This window comes from Tasmannia lanceolata, unplaced genomic scaffold (genome assembly GCF_043159265.1).
Source record: "Tasmannia lanceolata isolate RefF3 unplaced genomic scaffold, GAP_Taslan_0.1 ptg000013l, whole genome shotgun sequence".
NCBI classification, from domain to species: domain Eukaryota; kingdom Viridiplantae; phylum Streptophyta; class Magnoliopsida; order Canellales; family Winteraceae; genus Tasmannia; species Tasmannia lanceolata.
Genome location: NW_027518690.1, coordinates 12980999 through 13000682, shown reverse-complemented (window position 1 = coordinate 13000682; position 19684 = coordinate 12980999). Strand labels below are relative to the sequence as shown.

The 19684-nt window shown below is 41.8% G+C and overlaps 1 protein-coding gene across 1 annotated transcript; it reads left to right on the top strand.

Moving 5' to 3' along the window:
• Positions 1-2567: 2567 nt before the first annotated feature.
• LOC143889826 (eukaryotic translation initiation factor 3 subunit C-like) lies at positions 2568-19500 on the top strand. The gene is made up of 4 exons (XM_077394191.1): positions 2568-2705; positions 3055-3126; positions 3378-5216; positions 18305-19500. Exons 2-4 carry the CDS (start codon positions 3103-3105, stop codon positions 19289-19291), a joined length of 2850 nt encoding a protein of 949 aa, XP_077250306.1. The 5' UTR covers positions 2568-2705; positions 3055-3102; the 3' UTR covers positions 19292-19500.
• Positions 19501-19684: the final 184 nt, after the last annotated feature.

Here is a 19684-nt window from a genome sequence, read left to right as displayed (position 1 = left end):
CGAGGTGGCTGGTTTGACGTGCGGGTGTTGTCTCCATTCACGAGGTGGCTGGTTTGACGTCACGAGGTGGCTGGTATGACGTGCGGGTGTTGTCTCCATTCACGAGGTGGCTGGTTTGACGTGCGACAGACCAGCCACGAAATGCCTTTTGCGATGGACCCTAGCAAATCCCAAATTATTTAGCTATATGGCCAACTTGCACATGACACGTGTTAGGACCGACACATATGTTGAACCACCACCATACTCTTCATTAGTGTCGGTTAGGATCATCCAATAGAGTTCATCTTGGGGGCAGAATCTAGCAACATTAAGGTCCAATTGTAGGCCCACCCATATTTTTCCAAATTAAGTATAAGGTCCACACCATAGGGATGATCCAAGCCATCCATTTGATGAGCTGCAACATAAATAGGTTGTGCCCCCAAAATCATTTTGCAACCCTCCGATCTATTAAAGGTTTCCATAATATGCAATTTCTCTTTAGATCGGAGGGCTAAGATCATCCTATGGAAATGAATTTTTAGGACACAACCTTTTTAATGAACAGTTTGGATCATCGTAAGGTGTGGGCCGTAAAGTTTATTTTGGGAAAACATGGGTGGGGCCTACCTTGGTCACAGATTTAAACAAATCAATTGTTGGACCAACCAACCATTCATGTTGGAGAGAGAGAGATAATGTGATACCGGTTTGTAGATGTCGTCACAATCGCTGGGAGTGGGGGATTTATCGTATAGGGGGGATATCATTTCCCCATTCATTATTGGCCCCACTGAATATATGGTATAAGACAGCATAGACAGATATTTTCAAAATGGGACTGTATTGCCCGCACCGTCCATTTAATGGGCCACAATGTAAATAGGTTGTGCCCCAAAATATCATTCCCATAGGATGATCCTAATGCTTCGATCTATAGAGGTTTCCACACTATGCAGTAGGGGTGCAAGTTTGGCCCTGACCCGCCCTGAGCCCGAACAGGGTCAGGGTTCATTTTTTTAGACCCTGACTCAGGTCGGGTCGGGTTCTGGGTTAATGCCTCGGGTACCCTGACCTGGCCTGACCCTAAGTTTTCTATTATAGAATTGAACCATCTATGCATGTTTCTTTTGCTAATGTTTTCTATTATCTTGAATTGATGTTTCTTTAGATTATTATTATTAATTGTCTCTGTTGCTAGGGTCAATTAGGGCGGGCTAGGGCCAGACCTGAACCCTGTAGGGCGGGCCATGGGTTGAGGTTTTTCGGCCCTGACTCAGGGTCAGGACGGGTCAGGGCCGAGATAATGGGATCCAGGGTTGGGCTAGGGTTTTGAAAAACCCGACCATGTTGCAGCCCTACTATGCAGTTTCTCGATAGATTGGAGGGCTAGGATCATTATATGCAAATGATTTTTGAGGTCAAATCCATTTATATTGTGGCCTATCAAATGAACCGGTTGGATCATCCTATGGTGCAGGCAATATAGTCCATTTTGAAAAAGCACATGTAAAATCTTGTGAGGATAAGTATCCAACGGTTCATATTGCGAGGGAGGGAGAGTTCCAGGTTGTTAAATGTTGTAGCTACCATAGCCGTAGGGATTGAATTTATCCTAGAAGTGGTGAATTTATCACTGCATAGAAGTTTGTAGGGCCCTAATTGTGGGTCCAAATAAATAATCGATGTAGGCCCCACTAAAATGGGATAAGTCTTTGCTAAATGATATACGGCAGTGATATCACCCCTTCTTGGATAAAATCCCCCCTCTACTCTACACCCGGTACAATTACTCCAAACTGGGTCTCTCTCCCCAACATGAACGATTGTTGGGCCCAATAATTAATTTGTTTAAATCTATGAGAAAGGTAGGCCCCACCCATGTTTTTCAAAATGAACCGTACAGCCCACACCATAGGATGATCCAGACTGTCCATATGATGGCCACATCATAAATAGGTTGTATCCCAAAAAATCATTTCCACAGGATGATCCTAGCCTGAAACCTTATAGATCAGAGGGTTGCGATCATCCTTTGAGAATGATTTTGGGGGCACAACCTATTTATATTGCAGCCCATCAAATAGACGGCTTGGACATCCTATGGTGTGGGCCATATGCTTCATTTTGAAAAACATGGTGGGGCCTACAATTGGGCCGCAATGTATTACCCACACGGCCACACCATAGGATGATCCAAACCATCCATTTGATAGGCCGCAATGTAAATAGGTTGTGCCCCAAAATTCATTTCCATGGGCTATATAGGTTTCCATATTATGCAGTTTCTCTTAGTTAGGAGGGCTACGATCATCCTATGAAAATGAGATTTTGGGGGGCAACATGATATATTCTGCCCCATTTTTTCCTTGGCCACCCCCTTCTAGTTGAAATAAAGTAGTGATGAATACACTAAAGAAGGGGGGACCAAGGAAGAGAGGAGGACGAATACATTCTCAAGTTTTTTGAACCTTGTGAGCTGTCCATTTGACACTAAATATATCGGAGGGTTAGGATCATCTTATGGAGAAAGATTTTTCTGTCCGCACTAGCTTCGTGCCCATATAAACAAAATCTCACGAGATTTCACCGTCCGTTTGTATCTCTTCCCCTCTTCTATTATAAAAGGGTTTCGTTTCTCCTCACAGATAAAGGAAATTAGGGTTTCCCACTATCTCTCATCTTCACCGCTCACTCTCTATTCAGAAATCGGTGTTTCTTCGGTATGTGAATCTGTGTTTTGGGGCAAATTTTAGGGTTTACTACTGTTGAATCGGTGTTTTTAGGGGGGAGATTTTAGGGTTTCGGACTGTTAAAAGTTGGTTTGTTTATTTATTATGTGTTGTGTAAACATTCAATTTTAAAAAAAAATTCCTGATGCGATTTGTATTTTTTTTTTAAATTTTCTTTCTTCAGTATAGAAGTCTGTTTATTTGGGGGAGATTTTAGGGTTTTGTATTGTTAAAAGTTTGTTTATTTAGTATTTGTTGTTTAAACATTCCATCTTTTTAATTCCTCATATGATTTGTGTTTTTGTTTATTTTCTTTATATAATTCTGGTTCCTCTTGCAGCGTTGATTGTTTGTTTGATTTCTCTTCGTTAGTTCGATTTGAATAACAATGGCTTCTCGATTCTGGGGACAGGTACGTTCTGTCCCAAACCCTAATTTGATATTTCCAGTAGATAAAGAACACTTGAAAATCACTTTTTTTTAAAACCCTAATTTGATATTTGCAGTACGTAAAGAACACTTGAAAATCACTTTTTTTTAAAAACCCTAATTTGATATTTGCAGTACATAAAGAACACTTGAAAATCACTTTTTTTTAAACCCTAATTTGATATTTGCAGTACATAAAGAACACTTGAAAATCACTTTTTTTTGTTTGAACAGGGTGATAGTGATACTGAGGATGAGGAGGAGAGGAGTGAGTATGGAGAAGGAACTGAGGCTGGTGTTGGTGGAGGAGAAGCTTCTGGGGCAGCCACCGGAAGTAGATATTTGCAAACTAATGCTAGCGACAGTGAGGATTCTGATGGACAGAGGCGTGTTGTTCGATCCGCTAAAGACAAGCGATTCGAAGAGATGTCGGCCACCGTAGATCAGATGAAAAATGCCATGAAAATTAACGATTGGGTAAGCCTCCAAGAGAGCTTCGACAAGATTAACAAGCAGCTCGAGAAGGTAATTCGGGTCACGGAGTCTGAAAAGGCCCCAAATCTTTACATCAAGGCCCTTGTAATGTTGGAGGATTTCTTAGCTCAGGCGTTGGCGAATAAGGATGCGAAGAAGAAGATGAGTAGTAGTAATGCCAAGGCATTGAATTCGATGAAGCAGAAGCTCAAGAAGAACAACAAACAGTTTGAGGATGTGATTAATAAGTATAGGGAGAAGCCGGAGAGTGAGGAGGACGGCGATGGAGATGAACCGTCTGATGGTGAGGAAGATGATGATGATGATGGTGAGTTTGTAGAGGATCCGACAAAGATCGGGAGCTTGTCGGATTCTGGGTCTGATGGAGAAGATGAGGATGAAGATAATCAAGCTGAGGCTGGTGGAGGTTGGGAGAAGAAGATGAGCAAGAAAGATAAGCTCATGGATAAGCAGTTCATGAAAGACCCGAGTGAGATCACATGGGACACGGTTGATAAGAAACTCAAAGAGATAGTTGCTGCAAGAGGCCGGAAGGGAACAGGAAGAGTTGAGCAGGTTGAGCAACTCACATTCTTGACAAGGGTTGCCAAGACTCCGGCCCAGAAGCTTGAGATCCTCTTTAGTGTTGTCTCTGCGCAGTTTGACGTAAACCCGAGCCTCAGTGGGCACATGCCGATAAATGTGTGGAAGAAGTGCATACAGAACATGCTCATCATACTTGACATCCTTGAGCAGTATCCAAACATTGTGGTCGATGACTCTGTGGAGCCAGAAGAGAATGAGTCTCAGAAGGGTGCAGATTACAAAGGGACAATTCATGTTTGGGGAAATTTGGTCGCCTTTATTGAGCGGATGGATATTGAGTACTTCAAGAGTTTGCAATGTATTGACCCCCATACCCGGGAGTATGTTGAGAGGCTCAGGGATGAACCTATGTTTGTTGTTCTGGCGCAAAACGTTCAGAATTACTTTGAACGGATTGGAGATTTCAAGGCTGCTGCAAAGGTAGCCTTGAGGCTTGTTGAACTCGTATATTATAAACCTCAAGAGGTGTACGATGCTATGAGGAACCTTTCAGAGCAGAGGACTGATGGTACAGAGGATGGAGAAAATGGGGATTTGGAAGCAGATGAGGAGCCTCATGTGGTTGAAGAGAATAGAGGCCCTCCATCATTCGTTGTTACTCCTGAGCTTGTGCCTAGAAGGCCCACTTTTCCTGAGAATAGTAGGACCCTGATGGATGAACTGGTCTCTCTCATCTACAAGTATGGGGATGAACGGACTAAAGCCCGGGCAATGCTTTGTGATATATATCACCATGCAATCTTAGATGAGTTCTCCACAGCCCGCGATTTATTGCTTATGAGTCACTTGCAGGATGGTGTCCAGCACATGGACATATCAACGCAGATACTGTTCAACAGGGCTATGGCCCAACTCGGTCTATGCGCATTTAGGGTGTCTCTTATAACAGAAGCGCATGGTTGCCTTTCTGAACTATATGCGGGTGGAAGGGTGAAAGAGTTACTTGCACAAGGTGTTTCACAGAACCGATACTATGAAAAAACTCCAGAACAGGTACTTCTATGCTTCAAGAGTTCATTTTTTTCATGTTTCTTACATTGATCATTCTATGCTGCTATATTATTTGTATCCTCATTCAGTTTCTAAGAAAGTTCATTTTCATGCAATATACAAAAAAGAACTATTTCTTGGTGGCATTCCATTGTGAAAGAGGTCCATTCTCATGGATTATTATGATAACCTAGGTGTATTCTCCAAGTGCTTATGTCCGAGGACACGGTCTCTGAGTTTTCCCCTTCACTGTATAGTGCCTGTATGAACGGGACCTTATTTTGCCTTCTGCTGTGTGATTAAACCTTGTTTTTTCACTTGTTGAGTGGATATGATTTGTGATGTTGTTTTCATATGGGTGCATTTATCTGTCTTATTATGTGTATGGGTGTGTGTTTATTGCTCTAGATGCCTTGACTAGTGAGGCAGGTCAAGGTGGTTTGATCATTTCTCAAATCGAGATTTATAGAAGTGGATGCAGTTTTGTTCATTTAGAAGCTAAAGGGATTTTTTTCATTCCTTGACAATCGAGTTTTGTTTATGTTATCTCTAAATTGTGACCGATTGACCACTTTCCTAATGCAACTAGATCATGCATGTTTATTATGTTTTATCGCTGCAATGTTGAAGAACTGAATCCTTCAATATCCATATTATATGAGTGGTATGTATTTCCTTTTTGCAAATGGTTATTTGTAGGACCTTTGTTGCCATTATTGTGAAGTACAAGGCATCTCTCTCATGAAGTTTATCTTGGGTTTTTAAAACGATTAAATGGTACATTTTTTATGGTACATATGCTTATTATAGTCTTCTTATTGGAAATTGTAACAATTAGTTTTTCAAAATGTGGGGTGGCTTGAAACACGGCCAAATTTAATCCTGGTTGACTCAGCATGACGTGGTTGAGTATTCGGTGGACACCGCTGAGCACTTAGTTACTCAGGAGAGTCAAAGGAGTTTTGATTGAGTTTGTGGGGCAAAATGTGAAGTGGCTTGATTGTCACAAAATAATTTGACTAGATAATCAATAGTAAAACCAATCTCCTGAAGTACAGTATTCAATCACTTCAACTCGCAAGCTGTGTGAGTCATAGCTTGGAACTGTTGCCTCTGCAATGGATATCACAACCAAACTTAACTTCTTACTTCTCCATATTACCAGATTACTGCCAATTAAGGTACAACGTACAATAGCTAGTAGTGGATCGCCCAAGGTTGCCAGCGCGGGATTCGAAATCGGGATTCGATTCGGGAATCGAAAGCGGGATTCGAAGGTTCCGGGGATGGTTGGGAGCCGGATTCAATTTTTCGCCGGGGAGTCGCCGGAGATTCGTCGGGGATTCGCCGGGGAGTCGTCGGAGAGCGATAAAAAATTAATAAAAGATAAAATTTAAGGAAAAATACCTGAAAATGAAAATCTAAGCATTCAACTGTACACCATTAAACATAAACATCATTCTCCAAATACTGAAATTGTAACAGTTTTTCATTCAGGAGCCAGGAGTCCAGGGACCAGGACTCCACCATTAAACAAAAAATTTAGTTTCCAAAAAGCGAAATATCAAAATTATTACAGAATTTCTCAAGTATTTTTTTTTTGAATGGTAGTATGATATATTAAAGAAGACTGAGGGAGTCCCCCTTACAGAACTAGAAGAGAAACAAAAACAAAATACAACAACTGAGAGATGAAATTAAGGAGGGAGAAAATCATAAAGAGTGAGAACTTGATTTGACACTCCATCTTTTGCTAACTTATCAGCCACCTCATTAGCCGATCTTCTCACCTGCTGAAAAGATACCGACATATCTTGGACGAGGTCCTTAATCTCATCAAAATATTGAAGAAAACGCCAAGGGGGATCCCGCGAGCCTCTGAGCCATCTTATAACATTCAACGAGTCCCCCTCCACCACACATCTAATTGAGCGCCCCTTTAACAAACTTAAAAAGCCTTGATGCACTGCCCTGACCTCTGCCTCGTTCGAATCAGCCCTACCGATGGGCCCCGAAAAAGCCTGGAGGACTACACCGTTACTATCTCTTAAAACACCCCCAATCCCAGCTGGTCCAGGGTTCCCCATACTGGAACCATCGAAGTTGAATTTAACGATTCCGGCAGTAGGGGGGCTCCATTTAGGGGTTAAAACAGGCCTGGTTTCCTGACTCTCGCAGACCAATGTCCACCCTTCCCACAGGTCATAGGCCGACACAAATCTGAATAAAGGGAGTGCCCTTGCCCAAGATATAATCAGAGTAATGACCTGAATAAATAGTAAAAGAGGAGATTTAGTTTTCCCTACAAAAACTCGGGAATTCCTTTCTTTCCAGATGACCCATAAGAATGCCATGAGTGTCAGCCACCACAAACTCTTGCCTTTTCTGCCCCATGGTATACATTTCCATCCGTCAATCAAATCTTGCAAGCCGGAGGGGAACACCCAATTGATGCCAAATCTTACTAGAATCTTCCCCCAGACCTCCCTAGCTACTCGACAATGAATGAAAAGGTGATCCACCGTCTCCCCAGATTCAAGGCACATAGAACAGTGATCAATAATCAGCATATGCCTCTTTCGCAAGAAATCCACTGTTTGGATCCTATTTCTTATGGCTGACCATCCGAAGAAGCAAACTCTAGGGGGCGCCGCAGATTTCCACACCTTTGCTGCCAAAGCATTGCCCTCAACAGACACCATACTGTTGTAAAATGACTTTACCGAGAATCTGCCTGAAGAAGTGTTTACCCACAACCTTTTGTCATCCCCCGTGCCACTGACGTAAGTCTCAGCAAGAAGCTGAAATAGTTTGTTCATCGATGGCAGCTCGCGGTCAAAAAAGTTTCGACGAAAGAGAGGCTGCCATATAACTTTACCATTATAGCACTCGAAGCAGTCTTGGACAGAAGCAAACTTATCTGCTGCTACTAAAAACAGATCTGGGAAAAGAAATTGAAGCGGAGCAGACGAACACCACCACATTGACCAAAAAGAAATCCGTGCACCGGAGTACACCCGAAATCGAACTCCACAATGAAAGGGCGCAGTTAGGCGGAGGATGTCCCGCCAAATCGTCACCCCAGGATTAAGAAAATTATTGAGGGAAGTCCACTCACCTGATGCAACACCATATTTATCGGAGATTACTCTGGTCCATAATCTTGCGTTGTCTTCGCCAAACCTCCATAACCATTTACCCATCAAAGCTTGGTTTAACAGCCTGATCCTTCGAATGCCTAGACCACCTCCTTGAATTGGCATGCAAACCTCTTTCCAGCTGACTAGTGCCATGACCCGATGTTGGTCTGAACCACCCCACAGAAATCTTCGCTGAAGCTGTTCTATACGTTTCACAACAGACTCCGGGCATTTGAATAAAGATAGTTGATATATTGGAACATTAGCCAAGGCCGCTTTAATCAAGGTTAACCTACCACCTTTAGATAACAAATTCCGCTTCCATGTATCAAGCCTTTTCTCTATTCTTTCCACAATGGGATCCCATGCACATTTACGTGGGCACCCTACTCCCAGGGGCAATCCCAGGTAGGACGCCGGCAAGGACTCTAGAGAGCAACCCATAATATTGGCTAAGGTAGAAGCATCTTCCTCGCTTAGATTCAGAGCATAAATTCGGGATTTAGAGAAATTGGAGCGAAGACCTGTGACTATTTCATAGCACCTTAAAATTGCCTTCAGATTAAGAATCTCTGAGACCAAGGAAGAGCTAAATAGGAGGGTATCGTCCGCAAATTGCAAATGAGAGACCTGCAACCCAGAAGCACGGCTGGAAACCCCTGAAATCAGCCCCTCCGCTTGACCTTTCTTCAACAGCACACTAAGAGCTTCCGCTATAATAACAAAGAGGAAAGGCGAGAGAGGGTCCCCTTGACGCAATCCTCGAGACGATTTAAAGAAACCCTGTGCAGAGCCATTAATCAAAATGGAGAAGTATGCTGAAGATAAGCATCTCTTGATCCACCCTCGCCATTTCTCACCAAATCCCATTCTGTTGAGGAAGAAGTCCAAACATTGCCAATCGACTCTATCGTATGCTTTTTCCATATCCAGCTTACAGATAATACCTGGTGCCCCTGACTTAGCCATCCAATCTACCATTTCGTTTGCCACCATCGAACAATCTATAATTTGTCTTTGAGCAACAAAAGCACTTTGGTTCTCTGAAATAATAGAAGGGAGTACCCTCTTGAGACGGTCCGCCAATACTTTAGCCAAAACCTTATATAAGCATCCTACCAAGCTGATGGGTCGAAAGTCAGAAGTTTTCACGGCTCCTTTCACTTTGGGAATGAGAGTCAGAAATGTTGCGCCAGTTCCACGATCCAATTCCAACCCCTCATAAAAAGCTTGAAAGAAGCCCATTAAATCGCCCTTAACATACTCCCAACAATCCTGAAAAAAAGCAAGGCAAAAACCATCCGGCCCCGGAGCTTTGTCTCGATTCAGCGAAAAAACCCCTCTCTCTACCTCTTCGATCGTAAACGGTGCTTCTAAACCCGATATGCTGGAATCATCAAGAGTGTTAAATACCACCTCATCCAACCTAGGCCGGATAATGTCTTCTACTGAATATAACTTTCGGTAATACGCAATAATTTCCGACGTAATCGCCATTTTGCTCCCAGATAGGGATCCTTGCACTTCCAAGACCTCGATCCTGTTGTTCCGACGCCGAGCACTAGCCATATTATGAAAGTAAGCAGTATTTTTGTCTCCATGCTTTAGCCAAGTAACGCGGGACTTCTGCCTCCAAGAAATTTCCTCCTGAAGTAGGCTCCCTTTATGTTCCTCCTTGAGTTTGCCCAGCTCAATTAAGTCGTCCTCTGAAGCTAACATTTCCTCATCAGCCAAAGATAATACCCGAATCCGCGCTTGAATCCATATCTGACGCTCCCTAAGAGCCTCTTGACGGTTGGAATTCCATTCTTTGAGCTTTTTTTTCACGAACCTGAGTTTTGCCCCTATGATCCAATCAGCTGCTCCTTCCACTTTATGGGACTCCCACCATCCACCCATCCTCTCAACCATATTTGGAATGAGAAGCCAGCCTATCTGAAATCTAAAAGGTGATGGACCCCATGAATCTAGTCTTGGGTCCAACAGAAGCGGGCAATGATCAGAGACAGAGTGTACAAGTGTCTTTTGACACACCTCCGGGAAAATGGACAGCCAACCCCCACAAAATAAAAAGCGGTCAATCCGACTTTTCCGAGAGTTTCTAGACCAAGAGAATTGAGCCCCCAAGAGCGGAATATCAACAAGTTCATTTGATGCTATGAATTCTGAAAATGCAAGCATATTTGGTGCGATTCTGGTACACCCACTTCTTTCTTCTACTCTTCTAATTTCGTTGAAGTCTCCCCCTAAACACCACGGATTGGCCCATTTGTTCCTAATCAAGATAAGTTCTTCCCACAACTGATGTTTCAACGAGTTTAGAGTAGGATCATAAATGCCGGAAAAAGTAATTACTTCCTTTGTATCCACTTTCAGAAGAACTATTGAGACTGAAAAATGTCCAACCCAAGAATCTTGAATCTCCCATTTCGATTGATCCCACATGACTAATATACCTCCAGCTGCTCCCTCAGCTGCCTTAGAAAGCCATTCCCAATTGGAATTGCCACCAAGATTGTTGATTAGAACCCTGTTCGCCACCCCCATTTTTGTTTCTTGTAAACAGACTAGATTCGGCTTATACCGCTTCACTAAATCTTTAACCTGTGCCTTTTTTACCAAAGACCCCAACCCGTTAATATTCCATGATAGAATCAGCATTGACGACCTGACATTCGCTGTGCGCTTCCCCTAGAACACTTCCTGCTGTGAAGTCTCGACATACGATCACCTTGCTTGGAGGCAGAAGATTTGTAGTATTAAAAAAAAAAGAAATAAAGTTAGGCTTTTCTCTTTCCCTTCGAATAAGCATGATCATCTCGTCCTCTTCCTTCTACATTTTCTGTAAAGGAAAAGTTTAAATAAATGAATTAATATTTATAAGACTAATATCTTCACTGGGAAATTGCAAGTGTTAAAGATTTTGTACCTCCCCTTGTACGTTCTCCACGCCCCAGGAAACTAGTAATACGACCTTGAGTGTTGGATGGTCGTCCAATTTCAAGTTCCGAGCTACTGACCACTCTTGGAGTCCCAGATCCTGCAGCTTCGTCATTGTCATCTAAGTCACGAATAGTGAGTGAAGGACTTGAAAGTAATGACTGAGATGACGCACGAAATGTAGAAGGTCTAAGGAAATCATCATCGAGATCCTGCCATCGCATATCCTCTATTCTGATAGAGGATTCATCCATAAGTGGGAGCTCTGGGTTGATGTCCCATTTTCTATTTGGTCCTTCTTTGTATGCAGCCGCATTAAATCTAAATAATAGATTCGAAATTAAATAAATAATCTGACATAAATAATAAAAAACAATTATTGCATGCAAAAACGAAACAAACTTTAAACCTGGATAGGAGTCGAAGATTTGAGTGGATGTACACAAGAATATCAGCACGATGTGAATTTAAGCGATTACGCTTTACATTGTGAATGAAGCTATACGTGCTCCATACTCTCTCTGCAGAAGATGTGCTGATAGGCTGTGAGAGAATTTTGATGGCCACTGACTGTAACTCTGGTACATGACTTCCATGAAAGTTCCACCATTTGGTCACACACACATTGGGATCTTTCGCATCATCCCTGGCAAATTTGCTGGAAAACCTTCCAACCCTTCCTATGAAATCATATAACTGACGTCTAATCATACCGCTCATCTCATCATCAGGGGAGAGATCCCTAATGGCTTCATATACAGCATCCATGATTTCAGGGTCTTTATCTGAAAATAAAATTGAATAATCGATCAGTCGATAACATAAATGAAGATAAATACAATTACATTATGAAAATTCACAATATGAGAAACAATTACATACCTGGGGTGACTCGTTTACCACCGCCTGGTGCTGGAATATTGAGATATGCAGGGTTATAATATTTTGGAGTGAGTACATGAGCCGAGGCATGCATTCGAACATTCATCTTCCCCCATCGTCCCACCACAATACCATGAATATGATTGTACATGTCAGGCACATCTTTCAAGTTATCTTTTATTTGTCCTAACATATTGTCCATGCCTTCGTACACTTCTGATATCAGACAGCGTTCCTGGTCAGTGAACTTAATCATTTTATAGACGGGCTTCGTAATTAATAATGCCAATTTTATGTTCGTCCAAAATTCATCAGAGACTACACAAGTAGTTGTCATCTCGCCCCTCTCTATCATCACTTTGTCGGTGCAAGCATTCAACCAATCTTTCCAAGCATCTGTTAATACTGTCATCTGCAACGCCTCCCTTACATCAAGAAGTCTTTTAAGTGTAGTATAATGAGTTGCAAATCTAGTCTTCGCAACTTTCAGCAACTCAAACTTCGAATTGCTTCTAAATATAGCAAGAGCCTGCGAATGATTGGTAATATATTTGACGACATCCTTGCAGGAACGGTAAGTCTCTCTAATCCAACCTAGGTGTTTATGCTTGGTCAAGTCTTTGAATATCAGATTTAATGTGTGAACCACACAAGGAGACCAAAATATGTGGGGATAAACTTTATTAACCTCTGTCCCAGCAAGCTTGCAATTGGCTGCATTATCTGTCAGCACTTGCACAACATTAAAAGGCCCTACTTCTTCAATAGCATTCAACAAAAACTTTGCAATGTTTTTCCCTGATTTCTCCACGGCAGAGAAGTCGTGCGCATAGAGAAACATTGAACCGAACATATTCGATGCCAGTACATTGATCAGGGCTTTGTTCTTCACGTTTGTCCATCCATCAGAGACAATAGATAGCCCATGTTCAGGCCATTTTTCTCTCACAACACCTAGATCTTTTGTTACATTATCTTTCTCATGGTCCAATAAAGTTGTTCTTGCTTTCTCATAAGAAGGCAACTTGTATCCAGGCACACAATTGGCGGCAGTTATCATCTCTTGAAAATATGGAGATCGGAGGACGTTAAAGGGAATCCCATTGACGGCCAAAAATCTCAGCACTTTATGATCAACATCGTCTCTATCCTTTGCTCTAAAAGACTTGCCAAGTGGTGATTCACCAACCTTACTTGAAGAAGTCGCACCGGAGCTGGAAGACTTGCCAACCATGTCTAACCGTGATTTCTTCAGTGGCAGTCTCCCAGGTAAATTCTCTGCTCTTTGGACTTGGCTTCTGATGTGGTCTTGTAATTGTTTGCAACTGCACTGCAATATGCTATTTCTTGACCTTGACCTCTTAGTGCTTTCACAAGGTGTGCGTGCACCCTTGTATAAGTCCCAGTGTAAACCTTCTTACAATGCTTACATTTCCACTTTTTGGTTCCCCCATGTCCTTCGCTAGCTTTCTTTCCTTTGACTACGTGTGACCATAAAACTGTCACTGACCTTGCGTTCGGAGTCAACACTATGTCCTCGTCATAATCTTCTTCCACACATTCTTCATCATAGTTGTATTCTAGGTCCCCTTCAAAAACTATGTCATCATCACCTACACCTTGGCCTTGAAATTCTTGGTCGACAGTCTCGTCCATCTTTCCTCAATTGCCTCCTGACAAAATCAAATTGTAAAATATTTGAATAATATATATCAGCACTACTGTATTTTGATGCGGGCACTCCTCAATCCTCAGTCCTCACTTTATTAAAAATTTAAAAGTATGGTATGGCCTGCACTACAGGATGATCCAAAGTCCAAACCGTCCATTAGATGGGCCACAGCCTAAATAGGTTGGGCCCCAAAAATCATTTCCAAGGTTGATCGGTATAAAGTATAAAGTAAACACCAAGTTATAACCAATCTGTGTGGGATACACTTGGTAACTGGAGGTTTATACTTGATTTTCCTATATTTTTTATATATCTTAGAGATGAGATGATCAGATGAATGCAGGCATTTGTGATTTTCTGATTTCACCATAATAACTTTCAGAAAAGGACTAGCAATAGACAGAGATAAATACCTCGTTAAATTTGAATAGCAAAGGACCCTCTTTCTAATGTTGCTTGCTTTTGCAACGATTGAAATAAGTTTGATCCTAACCCTCCGATCTATAGAGGGTTAGGATCAACTCTCAAACATTCAGATCGGAGGGTTTGAGAGTTGATCCTAACCCTCTAATCTATAGAGGGTTAGGATCAACCTATGGAAATTATTTTTGGGGCAAAAATACTTTTTTAGGCCGTGGCCCATCTAATGGACGGTTTGGATTATCCTGTGGTGCGGGCCATGCCATACTTTTTAATAAAAATACAAAAAATAAAAAATCATGGATTATCCAAAGTTCCAAACCGTGAGGATAATCCACGGTTTGGATTATCCTGTGGTGCGGGCCATGCCGTGAGGACTGAGGAGTGCCCTCATCAAAAATCAAAATCAAAATCAAAATACATGAGTTGCATTTCACAGAAATTGTGTGAGATTCGGTTTCTCACAGAAACCATCCACACAGAAACCCATCCCTTTTTTTTAGTATTTAAAAAAAAAATAGAAAAAAATATATACATACCTTTCCTTTTTCTTCTTCTTCTTCTTCTTCTTTTTCTTCTTCTTGCTGGCGGGAATCGCCGTGAGAGAGAGGGGCGGCGGTGAGAGAGGAAAGGGGGAGAGGAGCGGCTGTGAGGAGGAGGAGGAGGAGAAGAGGGTTTTCGGTTTTTTCGTTTTTTAGGGTTTTTTTTAGCTTCTATAGGTTTTAAGTTGAAATTACAAAAATAACCCCACTTAAAATATCACCCTTACTGTTAAAAAAAGGCTATAAATGTAATTTCACGACAAAAAGTTGGGATTCACGATTCCCATCACTAAAATACCGGATTTGATCTTATGGGAATCGCGCTTTTAAATTATGTGATTCCCGAATCCAAATGACTAAAAACCGCGGATTTCATTTTCATAAAACGCGTATTTACCTTTCCAGAATCGCGATTCCGGTGGAAACAGAATCGCGATTCCCAAATGACGATTCGCGATTCCGATGGAATGGATTCGGGATTCCCCAGAATCGGGGAATCGAATCGAATTACGATTCCGATTCGCGATTCGGGGAATCGCGAATCCCCAAGTATAGGTGCGAATCCGGCTTCTCTGGGATCGCCTTTATGAAGGATAGCCAACCCAAAAAACATTAGTGTAACCCCTTAATCCAAATCTGTTTGGTTGACCTATGCTATATCACATGTGCAGGAACACCTTAAGGTATCTCAAAACACGGATCACAATTTCCCAATGTGGAGCAAATGGAATCTACAAACAGGGACTTGCCACACTAAATACAAATGCGATATCTGGTCTATTAATGGTCTGGTAGATCAGTCTACCAACCAACCTCTTATGTGTTCCTGTATCCTCAAAAAGTTCTCCTTGATTAACCAGAAGCTTGTTATTGGGATTCATTCTACATAAGGAAGGAGAGATTGAAGAGGATGTTAACCATAGAATAAGAGCATGTTGGTTGAAGTGGAAGCTTGCCTCAGGAGCTCTGTGCGACCGTAAAATTCCTACCAAGTTGAAGGGAAAGTTTTATAAGACAGCTGTGAGGCCAGCCATGCTGTACGGTTTAGAATGTTGGGCCACCAAAAAGCAGCATGTGCATAAGATGAGTGTAGCGGATATGCGAATGCTTAGATGGGTGTGTGGCCACACAAGGTTAGATAGACTTAAAAATGAAGACATTCGTAAAAAGGTGGGGGAGAAGATGAGAGAGCACCACTTAAGATGGTTTGGACATATCCAATGTAGTAGGCCTTTGGATGCTCCGGTGAGAGGAGGTGACCCGTGCCAAATTGAGGGAGTAAAAAGAGGTAGGGGTAGATCGAAAATAACATAGGTAGAAACAGTGAGGAAAGACTTGATAGCTAGGAACTTAACAGAGAACATAACCTTGGATAGGATAGAATGGAAGAAAATGATCCACGTAGAAGAACCCAACTAGAACCAGGATTAGAGCTGGGTAGATCCCTTTTACCTTCTTCATGAATTTTTTTTCTAAAGGATTCATTTAGCCGATCCCAACTAGCTTGGGACAAAGGCTTTGTTGAGTTGAGTTGAGTTGAGTTGTTATTGGGATTCATAGGTGTGTCAACTGCTCTTGCCTCTAAGATGACATGTTTCTTCGAGCAAATCTTGTACGTACTCCCTATGGGAAAGATTAATACTAAGCCTAGATTGAGCCACCTCAATACCCAAAAATATCAAAAAATTTCAAGGTCTTTAGTATGGAAGTGTCGCTGAAGAAACAACTTAAGTCTTCAATAGCTCTACTATCATTATCATTGACCTAGTGATTGCTTCTGGCTATAAATCGATTTCTTCAATCTGCACACTTTCCCTGATTCCCTCTAAGCAACAGACCTAGTTGATTGCTCCATATATTATTCTTGCAACTCACTATGCAACATCAAGTTAGTAAAGAGCCCAACCTGGTTAGTTGCGACAAAGATTACTTGTACAAACCCAATCTTGGCAACGGAAGGAAAACCCTAAATATTCAATACCATATGTCTAAGTATAGCCTTTTGGTGACCGATCTTGCCTTCAATCGTTCTACCTATCCATTGGGTAAATACTTTATTGTATAAATCCCTACATCTCACAATCTGTTTCCCAGCAGGTAGAGAGTGGATAACTCCAAAGTATTATTTGAATGAAGGGCAGCTATATCATCTTCCTTTCCTTGCATCCAATCAGAATGAGAGTGGGCTTCCTGTAGAGTTTTAGGGACGGACACATAATGAAGAAGCAATAAAACTATGAAACAAGAGGCAAATTTTCAAGCGGACCAAACAATGAAATAGGATGCATGGGACAAGAACATGTACCTTTACAGTGAGAAATGCGAAGATCATTTGCTGATGGCAAAGGAGTAGGATCTGTTGGCAGCGAAGAAGATCATTTCCTGATGGCAAGGGAGTAGGATCTATGGAAAACTATTCATAGATTTGATTATTGGGACGAGTTTTACAGTTGAGGACTAATTTTTATTTTATATTGATTAGTTACTTCTTGTCGGGACTTTAGTATAAAATAATTTTTTTCTTCCAGCCTAGAATTTCTTTAAATCCGTTTCTGATTTTAATTGTTCATGTTATGTTTATACTGATTTGAAATTGCTTGGCTCTAATTTTATTGAATTAGAACTCATTTTATTGCTCCTAAATTCCTAGAAAGTCACCTGTGGACCATAGATTCGTATCATAAAGGTAGGTGGTAATAATTGATAGTAGGTTTAAGTGTTATTTGTGTGCTTACATGCAGCATGCTGTGAATAAGACAATGACACTGATAAATTCTGTGGTTCTGCTTTTCCTTTAGAAAGCTATTTAACTTTAGATACATTGACATGCTTTCTGACAGTCACCATGGAAAACTTCGCATTCCAACTAACAGTTCTAAATGGTCAAGATGGTAGTGATTTCAGGGGGTATGTTCTTAGGGGTCCTCACAGGATGTGATAGGAGGGTGTCCGGACCCGCAAATTTCCTGTAGGACCAGAGCTACTGAACATATGGCGTGCAGGGAAGTCTGTATTGGTCTTGACACACACCCTGCACATCCTCTATCATTTCCCACGTTCTTATTTAAGTATTAGTTGGTAAACGCACAAGCAGAGAAAAGTGTTTCTAGACAGAGGTATTTTAAAACTATTTTGTCTGTTATGCTGCACGTCTGTCCACGAGCATTTTCTTTTTCAAGATGTAGAACATTAGAAGTACATACCCCAAGGCTTTTCTCTTGGACATTTGTCTCTGTAGATGGTTAGCTGTTTTAGTTCTGTTGTACTCCATCTAATGTTTCTTGTTAGTCTACTAGTGATATTGAGTTCTTTTCACTAGTCTATCGATGATGCTGAAATGAGATGTTAAGAACAGTCTTAAGTTCAGAGTTTATTTCTGATTTAAAGTAGCAAATGCAAATACATGTTGAAATAGAGCTGGCTTATCCTTACGCTGTGATCTTGGAATTTGTGATAATTTTCTGTTTATTTGTTTTTATCTGTTTTTCCCTTCAGGAAAAGCTGGAAAGGAGGCGACAGATGCCGTACCACATGCACGTAAACCTCGAGCTCTTAGAGGCCGTCCATCTGACCTGTGCTATGCTCTTAGAAGTCGCAAACATGGCCGCCAACACACACGATGCCAAACACAAAGTCATAAGCAAAACGTTCCGTAGGCTTCTCGAGGTGAGTGAGAGGCAGACTTTCACAGGCCCTCCCGAGAATGTACGTGATCACGTCATGGCTGCAACTAGAGCCCTGACCAAGGGAGACTTCCAGAAGGCATTTGACGTAATCAAATCCCTCGACGTCTGGAAACTCCTTAGAAACAAAGACAATGTTCTTGAGATGCTCAAGTCCAAGATCAAAGAAGAGGCTCTAAGAACCTACCTTCTCACCTACGCCTCAAGTTATGATTCATTGAGCATAACCCAACTCACTGCCATGTTTGACATCTCGGAAGCTCACGCTCACAGCATTGTAAGCAAGATGATGATCACAGAAGAGCTCCACGCGAGCTGGGACCAGCCCACAAGATGCATTGCCTTTCACAATGTAGAGCACTCAAGATTGCAAAACCTCGCATTCCAACTCACAGAGAAGCTCTCTGTTCTTGTAGAGAGCAACGAGAGGGCGTTCGAGGCGAGGACCGGTGGAGGGCTGGATGGGTTGCCTCCGAGACGAAGAGAAGGTCAGGACTATGCCGGTGCGGCTACTGGAAAATGGCAGGATAACTTCCTTTCCCAAGGGAGGCAGAGTGGTTATGGTGGTCGTTCAGGGTATGTTACTGGGGGAAGATTTCAAAATTCTGGTCAGGCTCAGGGAGGATTTTCGAAGGACAGGATGGGACAACAGGGGTTAAGAGGAACGGGTGGGCGCTATCAGGATGCATATGGAAGTGGGGTTGGGAGGACACCGTATCAGATGGGTTCGTCGATGAGATCTCAGACGGATGCATCGGCTCGCATGGTTAGTCTAAACAAGGCGGGTCGTGTTCAGTGAGAGAGGAAGTTGAAGAAAGAGGGAAACAAAAAAAAATACCTGCTATTTTGGTTGAAAATCTGTTTTATTGCTGTTTTCTGAAGAGGTTAGAGACCTTTAGTGGATTAGACTTTGAGATTGTTCTTTATAATTAAGGCTATCTGAATTGGTTGTTTATTGAGACATTTTATTTTTGCATTATCTATGGAATTTCCGGTGTTCTTATTTCACTGGGGTTCTCTGTGTTTGTGACTTATACTCTCTCTTACAAGCTTTTGGAAATTCACTTCTATCATAGAACTTGAATGTGGGCTGTACTATCTTTTTCTTCAAGGCAATTTGTAAGTTAACCTTATTTGCTAATGGGGCATTAAGGCCTCTTTGAAAGTCATTAACTACATCATTATCATTATT

Coding starts and splice junctions, on each gene's coding strand:
- LOC143889826 (XM_077394191.1), top strand. CDS start 3,103: ATGGCTTCTCGATTCTGGGGACAG. Junction 3,127..3,377: donor CTTCTCGATTCTGGGGACAG/GTACGTTCTGTC, acceptor TTGTTTGAACAG/GGTGATAGTGATACTGAGGA. Junction 5,217..18,304: donor ATGAAAAAACTCCAGAACAG/GTACTTCTATGC, acceptor TTTTCCCTTCAG/GAAAAGCTGGAAAGGAGGCG.